The following is a 20,997-nucleotide window of genomic DNA, read 5'->3' as shown; positions in this document are numbered from 1 at the left end:
ATGGCTGAGGCCAGGTGTTTGATAACTTTGGAATATAAGAAACCAAAGGGAGGGCGCCGTGCTTTACTTCCACTCTGTGCCTCACTTTTATCATCCGTAAGTTGGGAATAATAGGAGCTATCTAGCATGGGTGTCTTAGCCCTGATCAACGTTCCCATTAGAGTAGGTAAGCCATGGTCTGTAAGGGATTCAGAGAGAAAGAGGCGACCACATGACTTGATTATTGCATAAGAACTATATTCATTTCCTTTGATTCTACAAATTCACCCAATAACATAATTTGGCTTTCATATATTGAAAGGACAAAGACCTTGGGTTTAACGCGTAGTGATGGATGACGGCTCTCACAGCCCCGCCACACTCTTACTGGGTTTCTGTGTGAGGAAAGAAGCCCACGATGACAAAGATTGCTGGGGGTTAGGGGTTCATTCTCTGGAAATGAAAAAAAAAGAAAGAAAACTAGAAATTAGTTGCCCTCCATCAGGGTTTCTGACTCTTATCACTATGATTTGGGGCTGGATAAATCTTCCCATGCATCTGAAGGCAGGATATTTACCGGCATCCCCGGCCTCTACCCACCAGATGCCAATAGTAAACACCAGCCCCAGTCAGGACAACCAAAAATGTCTCCAGCCATTGCCAAATATACTTGGAGTGAGGAGGGGAGGCAGCGAAATTATCCCTGGTTGAGAAACACTGGCCTACATGGAACTGTAAATTTATAGCCTCAGTATCATTCTTGGGACGTAGTAATCTATGGTTTTTTCTTTTTTTTTTAAAGATTTTATTCATTTATTTGAGAGAGAGAGAGCACATGGGGGGGGTGGTCAGAGGGAGAAGCAGACTCCCTGCCGAGCAGGGAGCCCGATGCGGGACTCGATCCCGGGACTCCAGGATCATGACCTGAGCCGAAGGCAGTCGCTTAACCGACAGAGCCACCCAGGCGCCCAGTGAAACTTTATTTATTTATTATTTTTTTAATAAAGATTTTATTTATTATTTGACAGAGAATGAGAGAGAGAGAGCACATGAGAGAGAGGAGGGTCACAGGGAGAGGCAGACTCCCTGCCAAGCAGGGAGCCCGATGCGGGACTCGATCCCGGGACTCCAGGATCATGACCTGAGCCGAAGGCAGTCGCTTAACCAACTGAGCCACCCAGGCGCCCGGGACGTAGTAATCTAAAATAAGCTGGCCTCCAAACAACAGAGACCTGGGCTTTACTCTAAGTTCTGCAGCGATTATTTTATGAACTTAAAGATACCAGGCTTCTGTCAACCTCTCTCATTCCAGTTATGAAACGAGGGTTGCAATTCCTTTAGATACCCCACCTCCCACCCAAACTTAACTATTTACTAGGCGTTAGAAGAGACCTTTTTTTTTTTTTGCTTAGCCAGAGTCTGTGAATGCCAAGGTATTTGCATAGGTGGAAAAATTAGGTGTCATATAAATATAACTCAAACTCTGGCCTGTCATATAAATATAACTCAAACTCTGGCCTGTCTAATATAAATATAACCCAAACTCTGGCCTCTCATTTTCAGGATTTCCTCCTTTTGAGGGTATTGGGCTGGGGCTAGAAGAAAGGCGTTAGGGACTGCTGGGGGCTGTCCCCTGCTCATTTTGTGCCTGGCCACCTCCCAGGGTGCGGCGACTGCCTTCTTCTCTCAAATAATGGAACTGCTACCACACAGGACTGGCAGGAAGTAAAGCCAGCAACTTGCAATCTTCTATCTATGGCTCCCATGTAAGTGTAAGCCCCTGATTCAATTTCCCACAATGCCGCTACCTAAGACCAGGCCATTTAAAACCTTGAGGGAAGCAAAAGAAAAGACAACACAGAAAACCTTATGACTGGTTACTGGGTTTGAACGATTCCTGACTCATAGCTAGGTCATCATCCCAGAAGGGGTCCCCTACTGGACACTACCTGGCCCGGCTCCTGGCCCATGAGAGGCTCTAACCTACCTGCTCCCCACATGGGGGGAGCTCAGCCCTCATCCCAGATCTGCTCCCTCCCTCTGCTTCAGCCTCTAGTGCTCATGACCCCTTCTTCTCACCCTGGGATGACTGACAGACGGGAATATCCCCATAGAGTCTCAACCACTAACCACAGGGGTTGGCCTTTTTAGATAGTTGGAAGGACAATCTCTCAATAATTCATTTTCCTTGGGCGCCTGGGTGGCTCAGTTGGTTAAGCGACTGCCTTTGGCTCAGGTCATGATCCTGGAGTCCCAGGATCGAGTCCCGCATCGGGCTCCCTGCTCAGCAGGGAGTCTGCTTCTCCCTCTGACCCTCCTCCCTCTCATGCTCTCTGTCTCTCTCACAAATAAATAAAATCTCAAAAAAAAAAAAAAATTAAAAAAAGCAATTCATTTTCCTAAATCTGAGATATTTGGTTTGGAAAATCACCTTGGGGGAGGCTTTCCCCATGAGTCCAAGCTGGCTGTAGCCCTTGGCCCAAGCTTTATGGTAACCATGAAATGGGCATGAGGTCAGGTTTCCAATGATCTTCCTCACATGGGCCGGTCTCCGTCTTGAGATGTCCCCATGACAACTGTTGAACAATGACACCTATAACACACTTTTCAGGAATAAAAAATACTTCCCAAGAGATAGAGTACTGTGGTCTGAATGATTGTGTTCCCCCATAAATTCATATGGTTGAAATCCTACTCCTGAAGGAAATGGTGTCAGGAGGTAGGGCCTTTGGGGCCTGGCGGTGGGGGAAGAGTGGGTCGTGAAGGTGGAAGCCTTATCAAAGAGACCCTAGGGAGCTAGCTCGCCCCTTCCACCATGTGGAGACATGGTAAAAAGGTGCCATCTACGAACCAAGAAGCCCTCACTGAACACGGCATTTTCCAATGCCATGGTCCTGGACTTGCAGCCTCCAGAACTGTGAGAAAGACAATTTTGTTGTTTATAAGCCCTTCAGTCTGTGGTAATTTGTTACAGCAACCCAAACAGACCAAGACAGAGGATTCTCAGTCCATAGTGGAAAAGAAACATTTTTTCCCCGACACACCAGCAAAACATATTATAAAACAAGAGCAGTTAAAACTGTTAACTTGGTATGGAAAAGACAGGCCAAGCCATGGAACAGAAAAGAGAGCTTAGAAACAGACCCATGTATTTGGGAAGTGAGTGTATGACTGATCTCTATGGAAAGAAAGGCTAAGCTATTCAATATATGCCTGGGGAAAACTGGTAACTGGGAAAAGATCAAAAGTTAAATTTTTACCTCAGATCATTAACCAAAAATATCTAAGAGCTAAATGTAAAAACAAAAACCTGTAAAGCATAAAGAAAAAATATAAGAAAAAATTCTGTGACCTTGGGGGAAGAGGTCTTCTTAAGCAAGACACAAAACACAAAAAGCCTCAAGGAAAAATCTAATACACCTGACTACAACCAAATGAAAAAAAAAAAGTGTATAGAAAAGATGCCACACATGAGGTTAAAAGAAGACAAGCATCAAGCTGGAAAATTACATTATTTTCAAACAGACAAAAGCTCTCAATCTAGAATGTATAGAGAATTCCTAAGAATCAATAAAAAGATCTGAAAATGCCAATAAGAAATCATCAAAAGGTACCAACAGCAATTTGCAGAGTAAAAATACAATGGACATAAGAACGAATGCTCAAAAATATACCAGAAATGAGGGAAGTGAAAATTAAACAAGATATGTTTTTACCCTAATATTGGCAAAATTAAAATGTCTGAAAACGTTGGGTAGGAATTAGGGCATGAGGCAATGGGCCCATTCCTATGCTGCTAGTGGGAGCATGAATCAGTCAGCTACTTCAGAAGACAATTTGGCAGAACTATGAAAATTTAAAATGCGCATACCCAGCAATTCTACTTTGGGGTAGAAATACTCCCTCATGCCCAGGAAGCAGATCTAAAAATAAAGATGTTGACCACTCTGTTTTTTGTAAAACCAGAAACCTCAATGTCTATCACTAGGACAACAGACAGACTCCAGACCATTATATGGAATAGTATGCAGCAGTTTAAAAGAAGAAGGTATTTCTGCTTATAATGACATGCAATCGCATGTGTGAAAAAAGAAAATTGCTGCAGAAAAATATCCACAAAATGGTCTGTTGCACTGTCAATCCTGTTTATGCTCATGCAAGGCTTCTTTCTCAACCAGGGATAAAACACATCTCTCTACAAAATGACGCTGCTCATGTTTAAAAGAAAATAAGAACACACATGTGGCAATATCATCTATGCCTGTGATGATAAATATAGACAGTAGGTAAATGTATAGAGAATGGTTTGGAAAACTGCCTTCAGAGTTGGAGGCATGGGAGGATCTGGGGGCAGGGACGTGTCCACGTTTGAAGGAAATACTCAAAGGGAATTTTCTCCTTATCACTACCGTTTCACTATCTCATGGGAACACATTCATATGTAACCTTTAGAATATAATATTAAATTGCTTTTTACAAAAGACAATAAACTGTTTTTGGAGGGAGGAAGTCATTTGCAGAGACCCCACTTGGCTTACTATTAGGACAACTATTTTCATTGCTGTGCAAAAGCAGTTTTGCCTCCAAGCACGTGGGATTTTGCAGTTCCTTGGCAGAACAGAAAAGTCTTAAAGGGCCTTCTCCAGAACAAAGGGATATGCGCCCTACCCTGAAGTCCACATCAGATGAAGTTTCAGGCAGAAGACTGCTGACACAAGTCTCTACCAACTGATGCGGGACAGCAGGCCCATAGGAAGGAACAGGAGCTTGGGTTTCCTTTCTAAGTAGGATGGTCAGAAGCAACCACAGGAGCCCTCCTAGCATCAGAGGTCGGCTTGTTTCTGACTAGCCGCTGTTGTCTACACAACACATTGCAGCTAAAATAAGAATCAGCAGGGCACCTGGGTGGCTCAGTCGTTAAGCGTCTGCCTTCGGCTCAGGTCATGATCCCAGGGTCCTGGGATCGAGTCCCACATTGGGCTCCCTCCTCAGGGGGGAGCCTGCTTCTCCCTCTCCCCCTCCCGCTGCTTGTGTTCCTGCTCTCGCTATCTCTGTCTCTGTCAAATAAATAAATAAATAAAATCTTTAATAAAATAAAATAAAATAAAATAAAATAAGAATCAGCAAACATTTACAGTGGTCCGCTGTGCACCAGGCCCTAGGCTGGGGGCTCCATACCCTGAATCTCACTTCATCCTCACAATGATCTGAAGAGAGGAACCTTGGTAGCCATTTAACAGATTGCAAAACTGAGGTTGGGATGGATGAAGAAAGGTTTTCAAGCAAATGACTGAAGAGCGATTCTCATTTACCACCTGCCGATCTCAAGCCCCTGCTCTGGCCCCAACCCCGCACCGCCTCGCCAGCTATATGAACAGGTGAGTTTGGAGGGGTTGGGGGGGGCGGCTTTGCTCCAATTAATAAGTGCCCATGAGTCTTAAGTTTGTCTATATTTATATTCAGGTGAAGGGCCAAAAGTGATTTCTACGACAATGCCAAAGAGACGCTATCTTTTCTCCTGCCTCACCCCTGAAGAAGAGCGATGGACAGAAATGGGGCAGGCTCTGCCACGCTCAGGGGAGCAGAGACCTCCTTGGCCTGCAGCAGCAGAGGGGTTCCAGGGAGCCCTGAGAGAGCAAAGTCCCAGATGAGTCTGCCCGGGCTGTCAAGGCAGCTGTCCCTCAACACCATGCATTCCCGTGTTGGACTTTTCTGCCAGTCAGAATGCAAATTGCATGTTTTTGTAGTTCTGTTTATCACTAGAGTCCCTGTTTGTTTGGATCAGACACATGGCTAGGGCCTTATACTGAAACCAATACCCCAAAGCCGCAAAGCCTGGAATTCCTATTTTCTTTCCTACTCCCGTTGCTACTGGGGGTCTTTTCTCCCGGTCCCCTTTGATCCAGCGACATGTGAGGGTCAGGGAAGAGGCAGGTAATCTTGTCTAACAAGGCAAGGGAGACAGCACACCTGCCCTCCAGATGCTGTGAGCTCTTACAAAAGGTAACAATGTATGTAACAAATTCCCCCCCCCCCAATTACAATGCTCAGAGAGAGTGGGTTTGGGAAATAAATTTAGAGAGAAGAGTGGCAGATGGGATAGATGGATTCAATTAAGACAAAGAACATCAAACAATTCCAGGGATGCCTCATTCTAATGGAATGTCATTTTCTCCTCTCCAGGAAGCTCCCAACAACAGTCTAGGTAGGAAGTAGGCTGCACACACAGCACCTCGACCCCAGCAGGAGCTTAAGATCCTCAGATGAGAGTGCTAATATTACCTCTTCTCTTCTTTTCAATAAGGAGGTAAAAGCGCATGAATCAGACTAAATGAATGCAGGCTGCGTATTAGATGCACATCTCTCCAGAACCAGGTGTTATTCAAATTAAATAGGTATTTTCTACTGCCATCTCTGTGGAACTCATTTCTTTATTTGGTCTATAGAAGAGTCTCCTTTTTAATTAAATCAACCACTGTTATTTTTCTAAGAAAGATGATAAAACAATAAAAATATTTACACCCCTTTTATCTTCCCAAACATTAATCATGAAGGGAAGAAGGTGTTATACCTTTGCTAGACAGTTTTATCACATAAACATTGTACTAATACGCTTTAAATGATTGTTTTGCGGGTCAATTTATACCTATTAAGAATGTATAAAATTCTTGTTGCCACTAACAATATTTGTAACTCTTTATTACCAAAAGGAATTCCAGTCTGCAATAGATTTGCCGTATGTATAATTGAGATGTAAGTATAGATGTGTATATAATACTTTATATGCACCATGTTGACCCAAATGCTACTCCCGGCTGACCTCAATTTTCATCTAAAGTCAAGTGTAGAAGTCTAGTAGTCTGATGAGCAATGCTTCTGTCCTTCTCTGGCTCCCAGTGGTATAATTTTAATTGACAGCCATGTTCTCCAGTTACTAAGTCATAGGTGGGTTAGAGTTTCACAAAGTTGGTATTATTATCTCTGTAGTCAGTGCAGACACTGGGCAAGGCTGAGGGTAGAAACCGCAATTCTACTGCAGAAGTCTAACTGCAGTAATGCATACGCGTTCTGATTATCAGCGAACAGGCAATGTATCCAACATCTATTTTGTAGAGATGCTAAACCACTTCTAGGTTCCAGCCCCTACTTCACTATGTTACAAACTAAAATGCTCCCAGCTAGAAGGGAATAATATTTAGGCTGTCATATCGGCTTCGGGGTGCTGTGTAGAAATAATCTCTACTTGAGAGACTTGGCTGGGGGCGTAAACTAATATTAAAATACTGGACCACTGCCTTGTTTCTCTGAGACTGAGGTGACCTGACTCCTCAGGATGATAAGCCACCGTTGGTTTTTTGGGTGGTTTAAAATGGCTCCTGAGAGCGGAGAATTTTCTGGAAGCTTACAACCACTGGGCTTGAGTCCCTTCATCACACTACTCTCCACACACCTCAAGGATGGCGGGGTTGTAAGGGCCCCAGTGTGACAGCACCACAATCAGTAAAGACTTGTTTCCAACAGTTATATCATGACCTTGTCATGGGTGAATTCTTTCCATAAAGTAGTGATTGAGTTTAAATAGCAAAAAAACTTGAGTACCCAGAGGTAAAGGTAAATTATAAAACTCAGCATGTAGGAGATACTAGAGTCAACCGGTCCCACCAAGCTGGCAAGGATGATACACAATTCAGACTCAAATGAGGCTCAAATGAGGACCAAGGAACAGTGCTCAGACAACATTGCTTTGTTATCTAATCCCTTTATATGCAAACCATTCTGTATTAGTTATGTATTCTTACGTAACCAGTTATTCCAGAATTTTCTCAACTTAAAACAACAAACACCAATTATCTCATAGTTTAGGGGGCGTCAGGAATCCAGGAATGACTTACCTGGGTGCCTCTATCCCAAGGTTTCTCACACACGTGGGCCAGGGCTGTGGTCTTGTCTCAAGGCTCCACTGGAGAAAAATATATTTCCAAACTCATTCACGTGGCTATTGGCAGGATTCAGCACCTCATGGGCTGTTGGACCAAGGGCTCAATTCCTCACTGACTGTTGGCCAGAGGCCTCCCCCGGTTTCCTGCCACCTGTGCCTCTCCATAGGGCAGCTCACAAGATGGCAGGGGGGCTTCCAGTGAGAGCAAGAGTGAACAAGATAGAATCCACAGTCTTTTTGTGAACCAACCTCAGAAGTGACATCCCATTTGTTTTGCTATATTCGATTTGTTAGTGGCAAGTCCCTTGGTCCGGCCCACACTGAAGGGAGGGGATCACACAAGGACATGAATACCAGGATGTGGGAATCACTGGCATCATTTTAGAGGCTGCCTACCACATCTTCCCTTGCATGCACAATACAGAAATAGACACGAAAAAGTGGAAGGAAAATCAGAAAGCAGGAGGGGAAGGGAAAATGTTCCAGGATCTAATTACCTAGGCCTCTGAGCTCTCTCTCCCCCCAAATCCAGCCATACAACATACCTTCTGATGAGGCTCTCTTCACAGAGTCTTTCATACCTGCCCCCTCCTCTCCATCTGCATGGGACCACCAAAGTTCATTTGGCCTTCACTTCTTCACACACACACACTGCAGCACTAATTCTAATCTGCTTCCATATCCAGTAAGTCCTGGGCACCACAGCCTTTCCAAGTCACCCTTTCTACTTACCCTTATGCACCAGAAAGCCCCTTTAGTGGCTCCCCACTGTCAAACAAAACCCAAACTCTTTAGGTTGCCCTTCAGTGCCTTCCATAATTTGACCCAGCCATGACTATACTTCCAAACCCCCAATAATAACCCACCATCCCAAGTAAACCATGTTCAACCCCCCAAACACACCACACTTGTGCTCAGCTTGAAGCCTCCATTAATACCGTCAATCCCCTTCCCTTGGCAAGACCAGTCGTCACCTTACCATGATAAATCCTCCCCAATTTCTAAGGGACAGAGCAAACCCTATCTTCTCTGTGATACATTTTCTGGTCATTCCAAACTACAGTTTAGTTCCTCTTATGATTAGGCACAGCTCTGAGAGACCCTACCATTCACTGCCTTGGCCAGTCACTGCACACTTGTGTTGTTTTTCCAAGGAGTTGATAAATTTCACACCTTCCTTCTTCCATAGAGACCATCAGACTGCATCTCCACAAGGGACTAGGTCTCATTTGTCTTCCTCTGTGGAAGGCACTAGTCCATGACAGGTAATATTTGTGGAAAAGGGATGGATGGATGGATGGATGGATGGGTATTTGGAAGGAAGTGTCAAGCACAGTGTCTAGCATATCTTAAGAGGTCAAAAAGTAATACATCTTTGTTAATACCACCAATTCTTAAAATGAGAATTTTCCACTCACTGGCATCTCAGCCACTTAGTGGTTCCTATGTAGAAACCCTTCCAAAGACAGCAGAGGTGAATCAAATTTGTCTGGGTCAAGCCCATTCCCACAAATATCACAACCAAAGACCAATCCATAGCTCCTCCTTCATTGCCCATCCTAACCCTGGCTTTGAGGTACAGGATGCCAAATGCAAGGGCATCAGATAGATGGCACAGCCGGGACAGAACTCAGTCAGTACGGAGCAACTTCAAATCATTGTGCTTCAGCCACGGGGCAGAAACAAAAGCGGTAAGAACTAAAAGGGTACTGGGGAAAATGACAAATAGTTCCATTGTGGGGGAGTGACCATATATTTTCGGTAATTCCTAGGAAACAAAAGGATTCAAAGAGAGAAAACAAGAAAGAGATACCAGAAGACCTTCTAAGGCCTTTGTTGCCCACCCCTAGGGAGAGGAGGCGAAATCTCAGCTAAAGCATCAAACATCCAGAATTCAGAAGAAATCGAACGCTTCCTTTCTAGCTGGCTAGAGCAGTTACGCCAGGAGTGAATGCTCCCAGGAGTCAGATGCCTGGCCCTAGGTTGCAGGTGCTAATCCGAGCCACCCTCGCATCACGGGTAGGGAGGCTGGAAACTGCTACAGGGGCTTGGCCCAGTAAGCGGCATCTTCCGTGCGGTGAATGTGCTCTCCCGGAATCGTGGTCCTGGAGCAAGGTCCGCGCAGTGGTTCCCGGAGAACCCGAGACACGCGTCGCGCAGAGCATCTGGGGGCACCGCGGCCCTGAGTTTTGAGCTTTGCAATGTCCCGCAGCCTGACTGGGCTGGGTAGGCAACTGCTCTCGCCCCAAACTCACCTGCTTTTTAGAACCACTTCCATCTACCCATGGGTCTCAGCTCCCAAAGGCATCCGCGGAATCCTCCACGGTCCCAAGGTCCACCGTGACAGGAAAGAAAGGGAGAAGGGAGTGGTGGCTGGGAGGAGAGGTCATCACCAGGGTCCCTCCCCGGCTTGGGATGCTCGTAGGGGGAAAGCCCTGCCGGGCTCCTCCGCACTGGGCCGCGGGGGGTCTCCGCAGGGGGTCTCCGCAGGGGGTCTCCGCGGGGCGGGGGGGGGGGGCGCCTCACCGTGGACGACAGGGAGCCGGCGAGGGAAGGACACGCTGGAAGGGCTGCATGCAAAAAACTTTCCGTCGTCTGGCGGCCACTCTGCGGGGAAGACCTCCCCGCCTACGGCCCCCGGGTCGTGCCTCTCCCCGGCCAGCCCCCCGGCCCCCGCCCCGCACGCCCCGAGCGCCCCGGTCCCTGCGACGCGGGCTCCGGCCGCGGGCGCACGGGGCGGCGGTGGCGGCGGCGCCGCAGCACCTCCGCGCCCGCGCGCGCCGCAGCCTCCGGGCCCCGGCACGCGGCGCTGGCCCGGCGCGCGGCCCCGCCCCCGGCGGGCAGGCGGGCGGGCGGCGGGCGGGCAGGCGGGCGGGCGCGCGGGCGCGCGGCGAGCTGCAGGCGCCTCTCTGCTGCCTCTGGCGGCCGCGCGCCACCGGCCGAGAGCAGCGGGCCCCGGGCGCCGAGCGCCGGCTCCTCCTCCTCTCTCTCTCCCTCCCCTCCTCCGCCGCCTCCCCGCTCCCTCCTCCCGTCCCTCCCTCCCTCCCCCTTTCAGAGCACTCAATGTCGGAACGTTCCGAAGATGACGTCGGAGCGTTCTCGAATCCCGTGTCTCTCGGCTGCTGCTGCCGAAGGAACAGGGAAAAAGCAACAAGAAGGAAGAGCAATGGCGACACTGGATCGCAAAGTGCCCAGTCCGGAGGCGTTTCTGGGCAAACCCTGGTCCTCCTGGATCGACGCCGCCAAATTACACTGCTCCGACAGTAAGAACCCCACCGCCTCCTCTTCCTTTTATTATCCTGTAACCTTTCCATTCACCTAGAGCCACTGGGAAAAAGTGTGTGTGTGAGAGAGAGAGTGGCCCCCGGTGTCCTCCATGCTTCTCCCTCTCTCTCTAAATAAATACACACAGAGACAGATCATCAATGCACAGAGAGAGGCCCTGCTGCCAGGGCTGGCTGTCTGTCTGTCTGTGCCCGGCTCCCCGTGGCAGCCCGCGGGGTGGGCTTTCACAGCCCCACGGTGTATCTGTTTAAAAGGCTACTCTGTTGCTGCTTGCATAGTTTTTTTGGTACCTATCTGGGCCAGGTAGATGGCAATCCGGACTTGGGAGAAAATGTTGCATTGTCAATTTTTGAAAGATTTTTCATGTACAGTATTTATATTGATCTGTTTGCAAATAAACACTCTCTCCCCCCTTGACTTTGGTTTTCCCCCCCTTTTTGATCTTTTTTTCCTCATTTTCTTTTCTCCTTTTCTTTTTCATCTGCAGATGTAGATTTAGAAGAGGCTGGAAAAGAGGGTGGAAAAAGCAGGGAGGTTATGAGGCTTAATAAAGAAGGTAAGTGAGCTACTGGCATTTTAGTGTTAGCATGTGGCAGAATCTTCACCGGATTTCGACTATAATGTGAATTGTTCTGCTGGGTACAGAGTGACTAAGGCTTGTCAAAAATCGAGCACGCCCAGGTGACTACTGCTTCATGTTAACTTCTTTCAAAGTATAAATACAACTGGGGGGGGGAGAGGGGGGAGACTGTGGAAGGCAGAAGTTTACAGCACTTGAGCCGGAGTCCACATTTGGACCTTCTGATGCATATGTGCCATTCACCTTTGGAGCATCATTGCCAAATGGGGGTGGGGGGTGGGGGGTGTCTTGAAATCTCTGAAATGAGGAGCGGGGCTCCCTTTACCAGCATCCCAGCCTTCCTTGTGGGTACATACACAACAGTTTAATGAGCCCCACATGGTCAGTCATTCCAGCAGCTACTTCTCCACTCTCCACTGAAAACCACTGTACATGGCAGACCTTTGCAGCAAGTTACATTCGGCCCACTTTGTGTTTGGTCATAGATTGTTGTGTGGCGGGCAGGGCTAGGGGCGGCTGTGTGTGCAGCCTCCCCCCCCCCCCCCCCCACCGGTCACACATCTCTGTTTCCCCAGCCTGGAAATATAGTACCTGAAATGGGACACAGTGAGTAGATAGGTCATCCCAGACTGAGGCAGGGATGGGAAGCCACGGCCTGCTGGAACTGGGCATCAAACACACATGGTCGTCATAAATAAATCATATCCTGTTCGCGTTTGCAGGCCTGCCATATGTAACTCTGGCCTATGGGCTTCACATGGAGCAACTCCAGAGGCCACTTTCTGCTGAACAAATGGATGGGTTCATTTGAATTGTGATTTACTAACTGGTGTCTTGTAAACATGGCTGGCTGAAATTGGAGTGGGAGGAAGGCATGAGGGGGCAGAAGAGGTTGGTGGGAAGTGTTGAAGGAGTTCAGCCATCACTAGGCCGTGGGAGCATTGCTCATCCAAAATGAATGGAAAAAAGGCCAGTTAGACTCCAAAGAATGGTCTCCCTCATAAACCAGGATAGCACCCTGTAAGGCAGTTAAAACCTACTTGGAAGCGTTTTGTGGATCACCACCTAAGACAGTCAGTTTTCTGTGCCCAGGGATTTCCTGACCATCCAGTGAGAGGAGAATTTGTGCTTTAGAAAAAGTAGCATGGAGGTTAAAATATTCAAGGACAGTTCTCTAGCATAGTGTTCCTGCTAATTAATCACTTCGGGAACGAAACCTTATTCTAAAGACGTTTGCCTCTAAATATCGTAGTGTGGTCCTGCCATGTGTCTCCAGGATGCACAAGGGAACAATATCAAGTGGACTTCTTACAAGTGGCAGCTTATTGGCGCTAAATGTCCATGCGTGTTGGCAATGGAAAGTATCACTAGAAATTGTTTTTCTTTATAAACTCTTGAAATCTTTAAGAGCTCATGGGACTCCGTTGTCAGACCACTGGCCATGAAAAGGTTTCCACGAAAAAAGATGAGGTTGTGAAAACCTTTAAATAAGTTGAGTAAAGGTCATGGTGTGCCACTGATTGGTACCTCTCAGGCCTGGGTGACAGATTCTGACCATACCGCACAAAATTCATATTCTGCACCCTCCTCCCTGCGTCCATCTCAAAAGACTCTTGTTCTCAGATTCTCTTTGCCTCTTGGGAAATAGATTCTTTTAAGGAAAAATGAAAAGCTCGCCTTTCCTCAGAAGTCACAAGTGGTACATCCTGCTTATTATAGTCTTTGTCCTGTAAAGGTACAAAGATTTAGCTCCTAATTATATGCGTTTGCATTAAGGACACCTACTGTTCAGTGTAACATGCAATTGCTGAGTTCACCAAATAGCCATGTATGGGGTGAAATCTCTTTGTTCGTGGGCCTGGTGGAGCAAGCTTGGGTTAGCAATCCCTGAAGGTCTTCCTGGTATGTGCATACAGTTTTCTTTAGAGGGAGAGGATATAGTAGTAAATATCTATCTATCCCCCCACCACCACCATGGTGAGGAATTGAAGGGTTGAACTGGGATTCTGTGTTGGTATGTTTGGTTGCTGGAATCTCCAGAAACACTGGTTGCATTAGTCTCACCATGGGCCTTCTTGTCGGAGTCACCACGTGGGTGGCCTCCAGATGGATATGTGTTTGTGGATGGGTCTCCAGGACACAAAGTGACCTAGGTGTGATCGTGTTTATCCACGGGTCTGAAATGCATTGATTGGCCATGATGCAGTAGGGAGGAAGCAGGTCTTGAAAAGAAGTTTGGGCTTTAATGGCAGTGAATGAGTTAGGAATTCCAACTGAGAAATCAAGGGATGTGATCCACATTTTAAATATTTTAAATTGTTGTAAAAGAAATATAATGTAAAATTTGCCATTTTAACCATTTTAAAGAGTATAATTCAGTGGTGCTAGGTACATTTACAGTGTTGTACAACCATCATCATCCCTATACATTTCCTGAACTTTTTCATCATCCCAACCAGGAGCCCTGTAGCCATTACATGATAACTCCCCATTGCCTTTCCTCTCAGCCCTGGAAACCTCTGTTCCATCTGCTGTCTCTATGAAGATGCCTATTTTAAATTCTCTCTCTCTCTCCCTCCCCCACTCCTCTTTCTCTCCCTGCCCCCTTTCTCCCTCTCTCTCTGAAATGCAATATTTTTCCCTTTGTGTCTGGCTTATTTCACTTAGTATAACATTTTCATCATTTATCCATGCTGTAGCAGGTGTCACAATTTTTTCCTTTTTACGGCTAAATTATATTCCATGGTGGGTATAGACCGTGTTTTATTTATCCAGCCATCTGTTGATGGGCATTTGGCTTGTTTCCGCCTTTTGGCTGCAGTGAATAACGCTGCTGTGACCATTGTTGTGATATGATATGTTTTATAGACGAAGCTATAAGGGAGGAAAGTTAGGCTGGAAATGCGAAAGAAGAAACATTTTGCCTTCTGCCTCTATCTGGCCACAGCCTCAGAAGACACAGGAAGGACTTGCCGGCGTTTGGAATAGCCTGATTATTGGAATGTGCTTCCTTCTTCATTCCTCATTCCTTTCACCTTTTGTGGCTTCAGTTCTCCACCTGGATGAAATGTTAACCGAATGCTTCAGAGTTTCTGTAGTGAATTCTTCGCATTCATGTTATTATTTCATCCAAAGTTAGTGAAAATCACAGGCAAGAGGACTTTGGCAAACACCCTTGAGCCTTGCCAGATGGTCACCTGGGTTCAGAAGGTGCCGTGAACTCCATGCTTGGAGGTGGTGACATGGGGTTATGCCGAGGGCTGCCTGGAGTGCCAATGGAGCAGGAGAGAGGGCTCTGGGGCAGCTTCCTGAAGTCCCCCTGTATGACCTTGGGAACATCGGCTCCCTTCTCTGGGCCTCTCCTCTCACTTGTAAAGTAGGGTGTGGGATGACACGTCCCCCAGGGTCCCTTTGAGATGGCTGACCCTGACTCTCTCTACTGAATGTACCTCTATTTGAGATCCAGTCATACCACCCAGGCTGTTTTTAAAGAAACAACAGCAACAAAATCAAGCCCTCACATTAAAAATATCTTAACTAACTACTACACACTGGGTCTGTTTTCTCATTTTATAATCTCTTGGTGGCAAACATCACCACATCTCCTACACAAGCAAATAGTTTGTGAAGAGTATGTGGCCTTTAGGAGTCTAAGAATACAGAGGGTCTGAGTTCAAAACCCAGGCGCATGCGTTCCCCTGAAGTGGAGAATAAGTGGACCTCAGTCAGCCTGGACCAGTGCGGCACTGAGATTCCTTAAGGCGTGGGGGGTCCCAGAAACCTTATTAGTCTAAGATGTGAAATTCATCTGTGAGAGAAAATTCCAAGGAAGCCCATTCATCTAGCTAACCTTTTAAAATAATTTTCTCTCTCTAGTTTCATAGATTTATCTGAAGACTTTTTTCCAGCTAATTGGGAAAAAGCTCTGTGATTTAGAAGGATGGTCTTCTTTTCTCATTGCCTCACCTGAACTTTTTTTAAGGATGTCAGTTCATAAATCGGGAACAGGGTGCATATGGCTCAAAATGGAGATGCTAACAGGGTTGTGAGGATTGACTGAGGTAATACAAAAGGACCCAGCACACAGTAAGCACATAATGTTTGCCTTTATTCTTTTTTTAACTGTTATTATATCATTATCACTTTTTAATGAAGCCAGTCCTAGAACACTTTATTATTATAATTAACTAGGACTTTCAACTACCCAGTGACGAATGGAAGAGAGATCCTGTATCAGAAATTTCATTTTTAGAGTAAACCATGTTATCATGATTTTATAAAGCTAGTGATTTTTAAAAAACCGATTACTATGACATCTTTGTGTTTCATGGGGCGCAGTTAATATGTAGTCATTGATAACTTTTATCAGAAGTTAGAAAATATACTTAGGCAGTTTCGGGCCTATGGCTAAGGAGGGTTTACAGCGCTCTCTCGGGGGACTGCTGAGATGTAGAGAATAATTTAAAAAATGATCGATAAGTTGTTTTATCTGGTCACTGAGACAAGAAAGACCTCCGAAGATCCTTGTTTGGGTCTTTTGGAAGCCTACGCTGGTTTCTCTGGACATTTGTCTGTGTTTTAATGTTCCCAGATGTTGTGATTTGATGGAGGTAAACCTGCGGCATGCTTCCAGTTTGGAAACTGTTCTGGGGCCAGTTAAGGTCTTGCCACGATGGTAAGAGGTTGCTGCTGTCCCCTGAGATGCTGGCAGAATGGGGCTGGAACGCCGGAGGAAGCCGGGAATGTGGGAACGTGTCCAGCTCAGGTTTAGGAGTCTTGCAGTTGTGGCTGGTTGGGAGCAAACTGGAGGCAAAGATGGCCACTGACCTGGGAAGAGTGAGGTGTTCTTAAAAGCCAAGCCAGGGAAGCCAGCGACAAGTGGTGGAGATTTATGGGAATCTGCGGGCGGCTTCCCTTTGTCATTATACAGACAACTCCGTATCTATGCTAATAGGAGATGGGAAGACACCAAGTCCACAGATTACACAGATAAACCTCATTTTTGCCATTAATTTCAACTTCCTTGTCCATTAAGCCTACCTGCCTCCCCTTTGGCTAACAAGCAGCAACATTTGTTCGCTTTGGCGTTTCATTACCGTCTCTCTCGTCTCGCCCAGCCTTTGGGATGAAAGGACAGGAGAGACGGAGTGGCCTCCAGGTGGTAGGGAGGCAGGCTGGAAAGGAGGAGAAAGGCTTGGAGAATGAATAAGCTTTGTAGTTGCCTCCAACTGATGGGGCCGGGGGGGCAGGGGGTGGGGCAGGACGAAGACTGCAAAGCCGAGAGAGAGAGAGAGAGAGAGAGAGAGCGAGCGCGAGCGTTTTCAAAGCCATCTAGTTTGGAAAACAGAAAGCTTCTAAAATGAGTGTCTCTTTATACATACAAGCATTTCCATGTGCCCGGGTCTTCATGTGGAGAAAATGTGGTTCTGGCTGCTTCCAAAACAGGAAGTGAGGGTGGGCACACTTTGAAACGCTGTATGTGAATTTGGCTTCGAAGCACAGTTTGCTGTGCTGGATTCTCATCATATGTCATTCTACACGAATCCTTTTTTTTTTTTTTTTTAATCTCTAGCTGTCGACTTTCATACACATACAGCCATTCGAATGCTTCGTATTTTCTTTAATAATGTTCACAGGTTGCAAAATCCAAAAGGGTATGCCGTGAAAAGGAAGTCTCCCCCCGCCCCCCGCCCCCGGCTGCTTCCAGTAGCTTCATACACGGTTTTTTCTTCCCGCTTCCCCCGGGTGGGTGATAGCATCCTGGAGTGCAGCCTGGTGTCTCGCCATGACCGCTCGTCTTACAGAGTGGTCCGCGTCCGTTCGTAAGGAGCTACCCCATTTGCTCTTTGGTGCCTGCCTAGTGGGATGATCATTTAAGCCCCTGAGTGTCTTGCGTAGCTGTGAATACCCGCTCCTGCTTTGTTGGCCTCCCGGAGCCCTGGAGGCTGAATGAGCTCTCACAGCGTGCCAGCCCTGGGCTAGGCCTGGGGGACAGCAGTGAAAAAGCACAGCCTGCCTCATGGCGCTTCCATCCTGGCAGCGGAGGCAGACGTTCCAGAAGTCGTGGCGACTGCGGTGAGCGCTCTGGAAGGGAAAGTTGGGGTGCCGTTGTGGGGCATTTTGGAGGGACTTCACTTACATTAGGGGGCTCAGCGAAGGCCTCCCTCTGAGGACATTTTATCTATGCCAAGACCTAGAGGACAAATGGAAGTTTCCATGTGCCGGGCTGGCCAGGACAGAGTTAAAGGAAACAACATGTGCGAAGGCCCAAAGTGTGAGAGAATACAGAGGTCCTAGAAACAACGAAGTCTGTCACTAGAGTGCAGATCACAGAGCAGAGAGTAATAACAAAGTTTCCCACCAGTGGCACTCCTTTTTTGTGGTGGGGGCTGTCCTGGGCATTGCAGGCTGTTTAGCAATGTCCCTGGCCTCTACCAGTAGAATCCAGTGGCTCCTCTCCCAGAAACATCTCCAGACATTGCCAAAGTTCCACTGGGGTGGGGCAAAATCACCCCTATAGAGAATCACTGGTGTAGGGCGAAGCTGGAAAAGAAGACAAGAAAAGTAGACTAAGTTAGTCACAGAAGTATTCTGCTACGACCCGTCTGTGTCTTAGGCCTACATTCCAGGGGGGGTCAACGACGGTGCATACTCGGCAGGTGTATGTGGAGCTGTGACCATCCCCTGGCTCTGGGCTGTGTCTCTCTAAAGAGAGCGGACTCCCTCCCTCCAGGAGCTCTCTTCCAAAGCTTTCCAAGATGACTGCTCCAAACCTTCAGTTCCATTCTGTCATAAATGGTGACAGCGATGAGATTCGGGTTCTAATTCTGGGTGACCCAGCCCTCCCTCACTGTGGGTAGAGGAGACCCCAAGGCGCCGATTCCGATAATGATGGCAGTTATTATATGGTGGCCCCCAAAGTCAAAAGCGCCATGGTGAAGCATTAAAGATTTCAGTGTATATTTAAAAGTCAGGCTGGAAATACAACTGGCTTTCTGTGCAGTTTGATTACCCATGGGATTTGTCTGAAATGGGGATGCACATGACAGAGAGCAAAGCAGCTGGTTTCAGGATTTCCATGTTCAAGATTAGATGATAGGATAGGCAGAGGAAGTCTCATTCCTGAGGGCTTCTGACCTGTGTGCCAAGGGGTCTGTGGCATTATTTAGGACTGTAAGGCCGTGTTAACTGCAGCTCGTGGGTCTCAGGGGCTGGCTGTCTCGGCTTCCAAAGTGATTTTGGAGAGTGAGGCAGATTCTATTTCTGCGTGCTTTTCTGTGTGCATTGTGTTTCTATCCTTTGGGCTAACCTGTCCTTTGTGACACTTCATTTCATTCATGACCTCCTTCAGAAGTAGACCTAAAGTAGTCACAGACACAGTGAGACCCTGTCCTAGTCAAATTCCTTTTACCCACAGACCCCATAGGCTGAGGTAGCCCAGTGCTTATATCTGCAAACTAGGATCGTTTAGTGCCCGCAGTTAGGAGTGATGTCACCAAGATGGCGACTTAGGTCGTTCCTGACCTCACTCCTCCTCACAAGAACAGCTAACAACTATTTGTGGACAAGACACCACTGGGAGAATCCCAGAACGGGGGGGCGAGCCTGGAGCGCCCCCTGCGCCACAGAGAGCAAGACAGGCAGCACTGGAAGGTGGGAGGAGTACTGCTCAGCACCCGCACTGGCCCTCCCCCAGGCCAGCACAACACCACATGGAGAGGGAGCCTTGAGCTAGGGCTCCTCCGGGGAGAAGAGAGCCCTGGGTGGGGGAGACATCCAGCTCTTGGAGTGCCCTGTCTCACCTCACAGGGAGAATCCGTGGGGCTTGACCACTGGGAGTCCAATTGTGACTGTAATAATCCAATGTAGCCGTAACGGAGAGGAAGACGGTTAGCCAGTGGGTTGGCCTTTTTCCAGATTGTGGCAGCCGAGTGTCAAAGACTGACTTCCACATCTCTCTCTCCTGAAACTCTTGGTGCAATGTTGTGTTGATGATGTGCTCCAGCTAATGCTGTTTGGCTGGCTCTCTCTGATTCCCTCCTGTGGCAGAACTCAGATTGGCCACTTCAGCCAAATGGACCTGGCTTGGGACCCTGAGCCACTTGAACTAATGAGGAGTTGCTGGAAATCCCTTCCTGCAAGTGGGCTGAGGTGGAGGATCCTTTCCATTCAGGGGCTAGACTTGGCTCGCCCAGTTGGCTCTAAGTAAAGCTGGAGTCCCACTGTGAGGAACGCTTTTGTTTTTATGTAGACGCTTTATCCTTGTACCTGTGGTTTCATAACACAATTCCACTTGCCAAGTTTAAAGGATCAGGTGCTTAAAGAAAAAAGGAAGCCAAGTTAAGTACTCACTAGAGCAGGACAAAGTGGTAGCAGGTCACCAGAGTGGGTAAGATGAAAGTGACTCCATGATGGAAGGAGTTGTCACTGTATCTACTCTACGGAGCTAGATGTGATTCTCTGGCTGGAGTGGGGAAGCTGCCTGCCCCAGTGCACCAGTAGGTCATGGCTACCTGGAGTGGACGTGGGGACACTGGGCACCCAAACTGATGCCATCGACCAGGGTCTCAAGATGATTGATACACATTCCTGGCTTGGTCTTATCAGACCATAGTGGAATCTGGCTCTTTTTAAGAGTATATTGGGCATGGGGCGCCTGGGTGGCTCAGTCGTTAAGCATCTGCCTTCGACTCAGATCATGATCCCAGGGTCCTGGGATCGAGCCCCGCATCGGGCTCCCTGCTCAGCGGGGAGCCTGCTTCTCTCTCTCTCTCCCTCTGCCCCTCCCCCCCTGCTTATGCTCTCTCTCTCTGTCTCTCAAATAAATAAAATCTTTTTAAAAAAGAGTATATTGGGCACAGAGGGGCCGATACTGTATATTCCACTTACAGAGGTGCCTAGAGTAGTTAAATTCATAGAGACATCATAGTGGAGTGCTGGTTGCCAGGGGCAGGGGGAGGGCAGGGAAAGGGAGAGTTAGTGTTTAATGGGCACAGAGTTCCAGTTGGGAGAGATGACTAAGTTCTGGAGATGCATGGTGGTGACAACTACAAGACCATGTGAATATACTCAATGCCACTGAGCTGTGCACTTAAAATGGTTAAAGTGGCAGATTTTATGTCCTGTGTATTTTAGCACAGGAGTGCACTGGTGTTGAAGCCTGGGAAGTTTCGTGGAGGGTTATTTAAATCTTGCCTGTGCTCCTTACTGGCTG

At 47.4% G+C, this 20,997-nt stretch overlaps 1 protein-coding gene and 1 long non-coding RNA gene across 11 annotated transcripts in view; one reads left to right on the top strand and one right to left on the bottom strand.

Moving 5' to 3' along the window:
• LOC123835678 (uncharacterized) overlaps positions 1–10,704 on the bottom strand; it is a 32,915-nt gene extending 22,211 nt beyond the window's left edge. Inside the window, exons 1-4 of one of the 5 annotated variants that reach the window (XR_006788801.3) lie at positions 10,174–10,704; positions 7,872–7,939; positions 2,411–2,555; positions 311–432 (exon numbers count right to left, since the gene is read on the bottom strand). This is a non-coding gene — a long non-coding RNA (uncharacterized LOC123835678). The remainder of the gene's footprint in view (positions 1–310; positions 433–2,410; positions 2,556–7,871; positions 7,940–10,173) is intronic. The other 4 variants (XR_006788799.3, XR_010406588.1, XR_006788802.3 and 1 more) reach the window with 4 other exon arrangements.
• Positions 10,705–10,948: 244 nt separating this feature from the next.
• The window catches only part of ATXN7L1 (ataxin 7 like 1), a 236,263-nt gene continuing 226,214 nt past the window's right edge, over positions 10,949–20,997 (top strand). For 4 of the 6 annotated variants that reach the window (XR_010406586.1, XM_045864872.3, XM_045864871.3 and 1 more), the window contains exons 1-2: positions 10,951–11,181; positions 11,691–11,759. Coding sequence is in view for 5 of the 6 variants with exons in the window: in XM_045864872.3 (XP_045720828.2) it covers positions 11,001–11,181; positions 11,691–11,759 (250 nt within the window). In the remaining variant the exon portion in view is untranslated. Of the gene's footprint in view, positions 11,182–11,690; positions 11,760–20,997 lie in introns of all 6 variants that reach the window. The other 2 variants (XM_064575407.1, XM_054505342.2) reach the window with 2 other exon arrangements.

Source organism: Mirounga angustirostris, unplaced genomic scaffold (genome assembly GCF_029215605.1).
Source record: "Mirounga angustirostris isolate CCGP_5_RB_7025 unplaced genomic scaffold, mMirAng1.0.hap1 SCAF_12, whole genome shotgun sequence".
Lineage (NCBI taxonomy): Eukaryota > Metazoa > Chordata > Mammalia > Carnivora > Phocidae > Mirounga > Mirounga angustirostris.
Note: the sequence above shows the minus strand (reverse complement) of the source record. Positions and strands in the feature narration are given on the sequence as shown.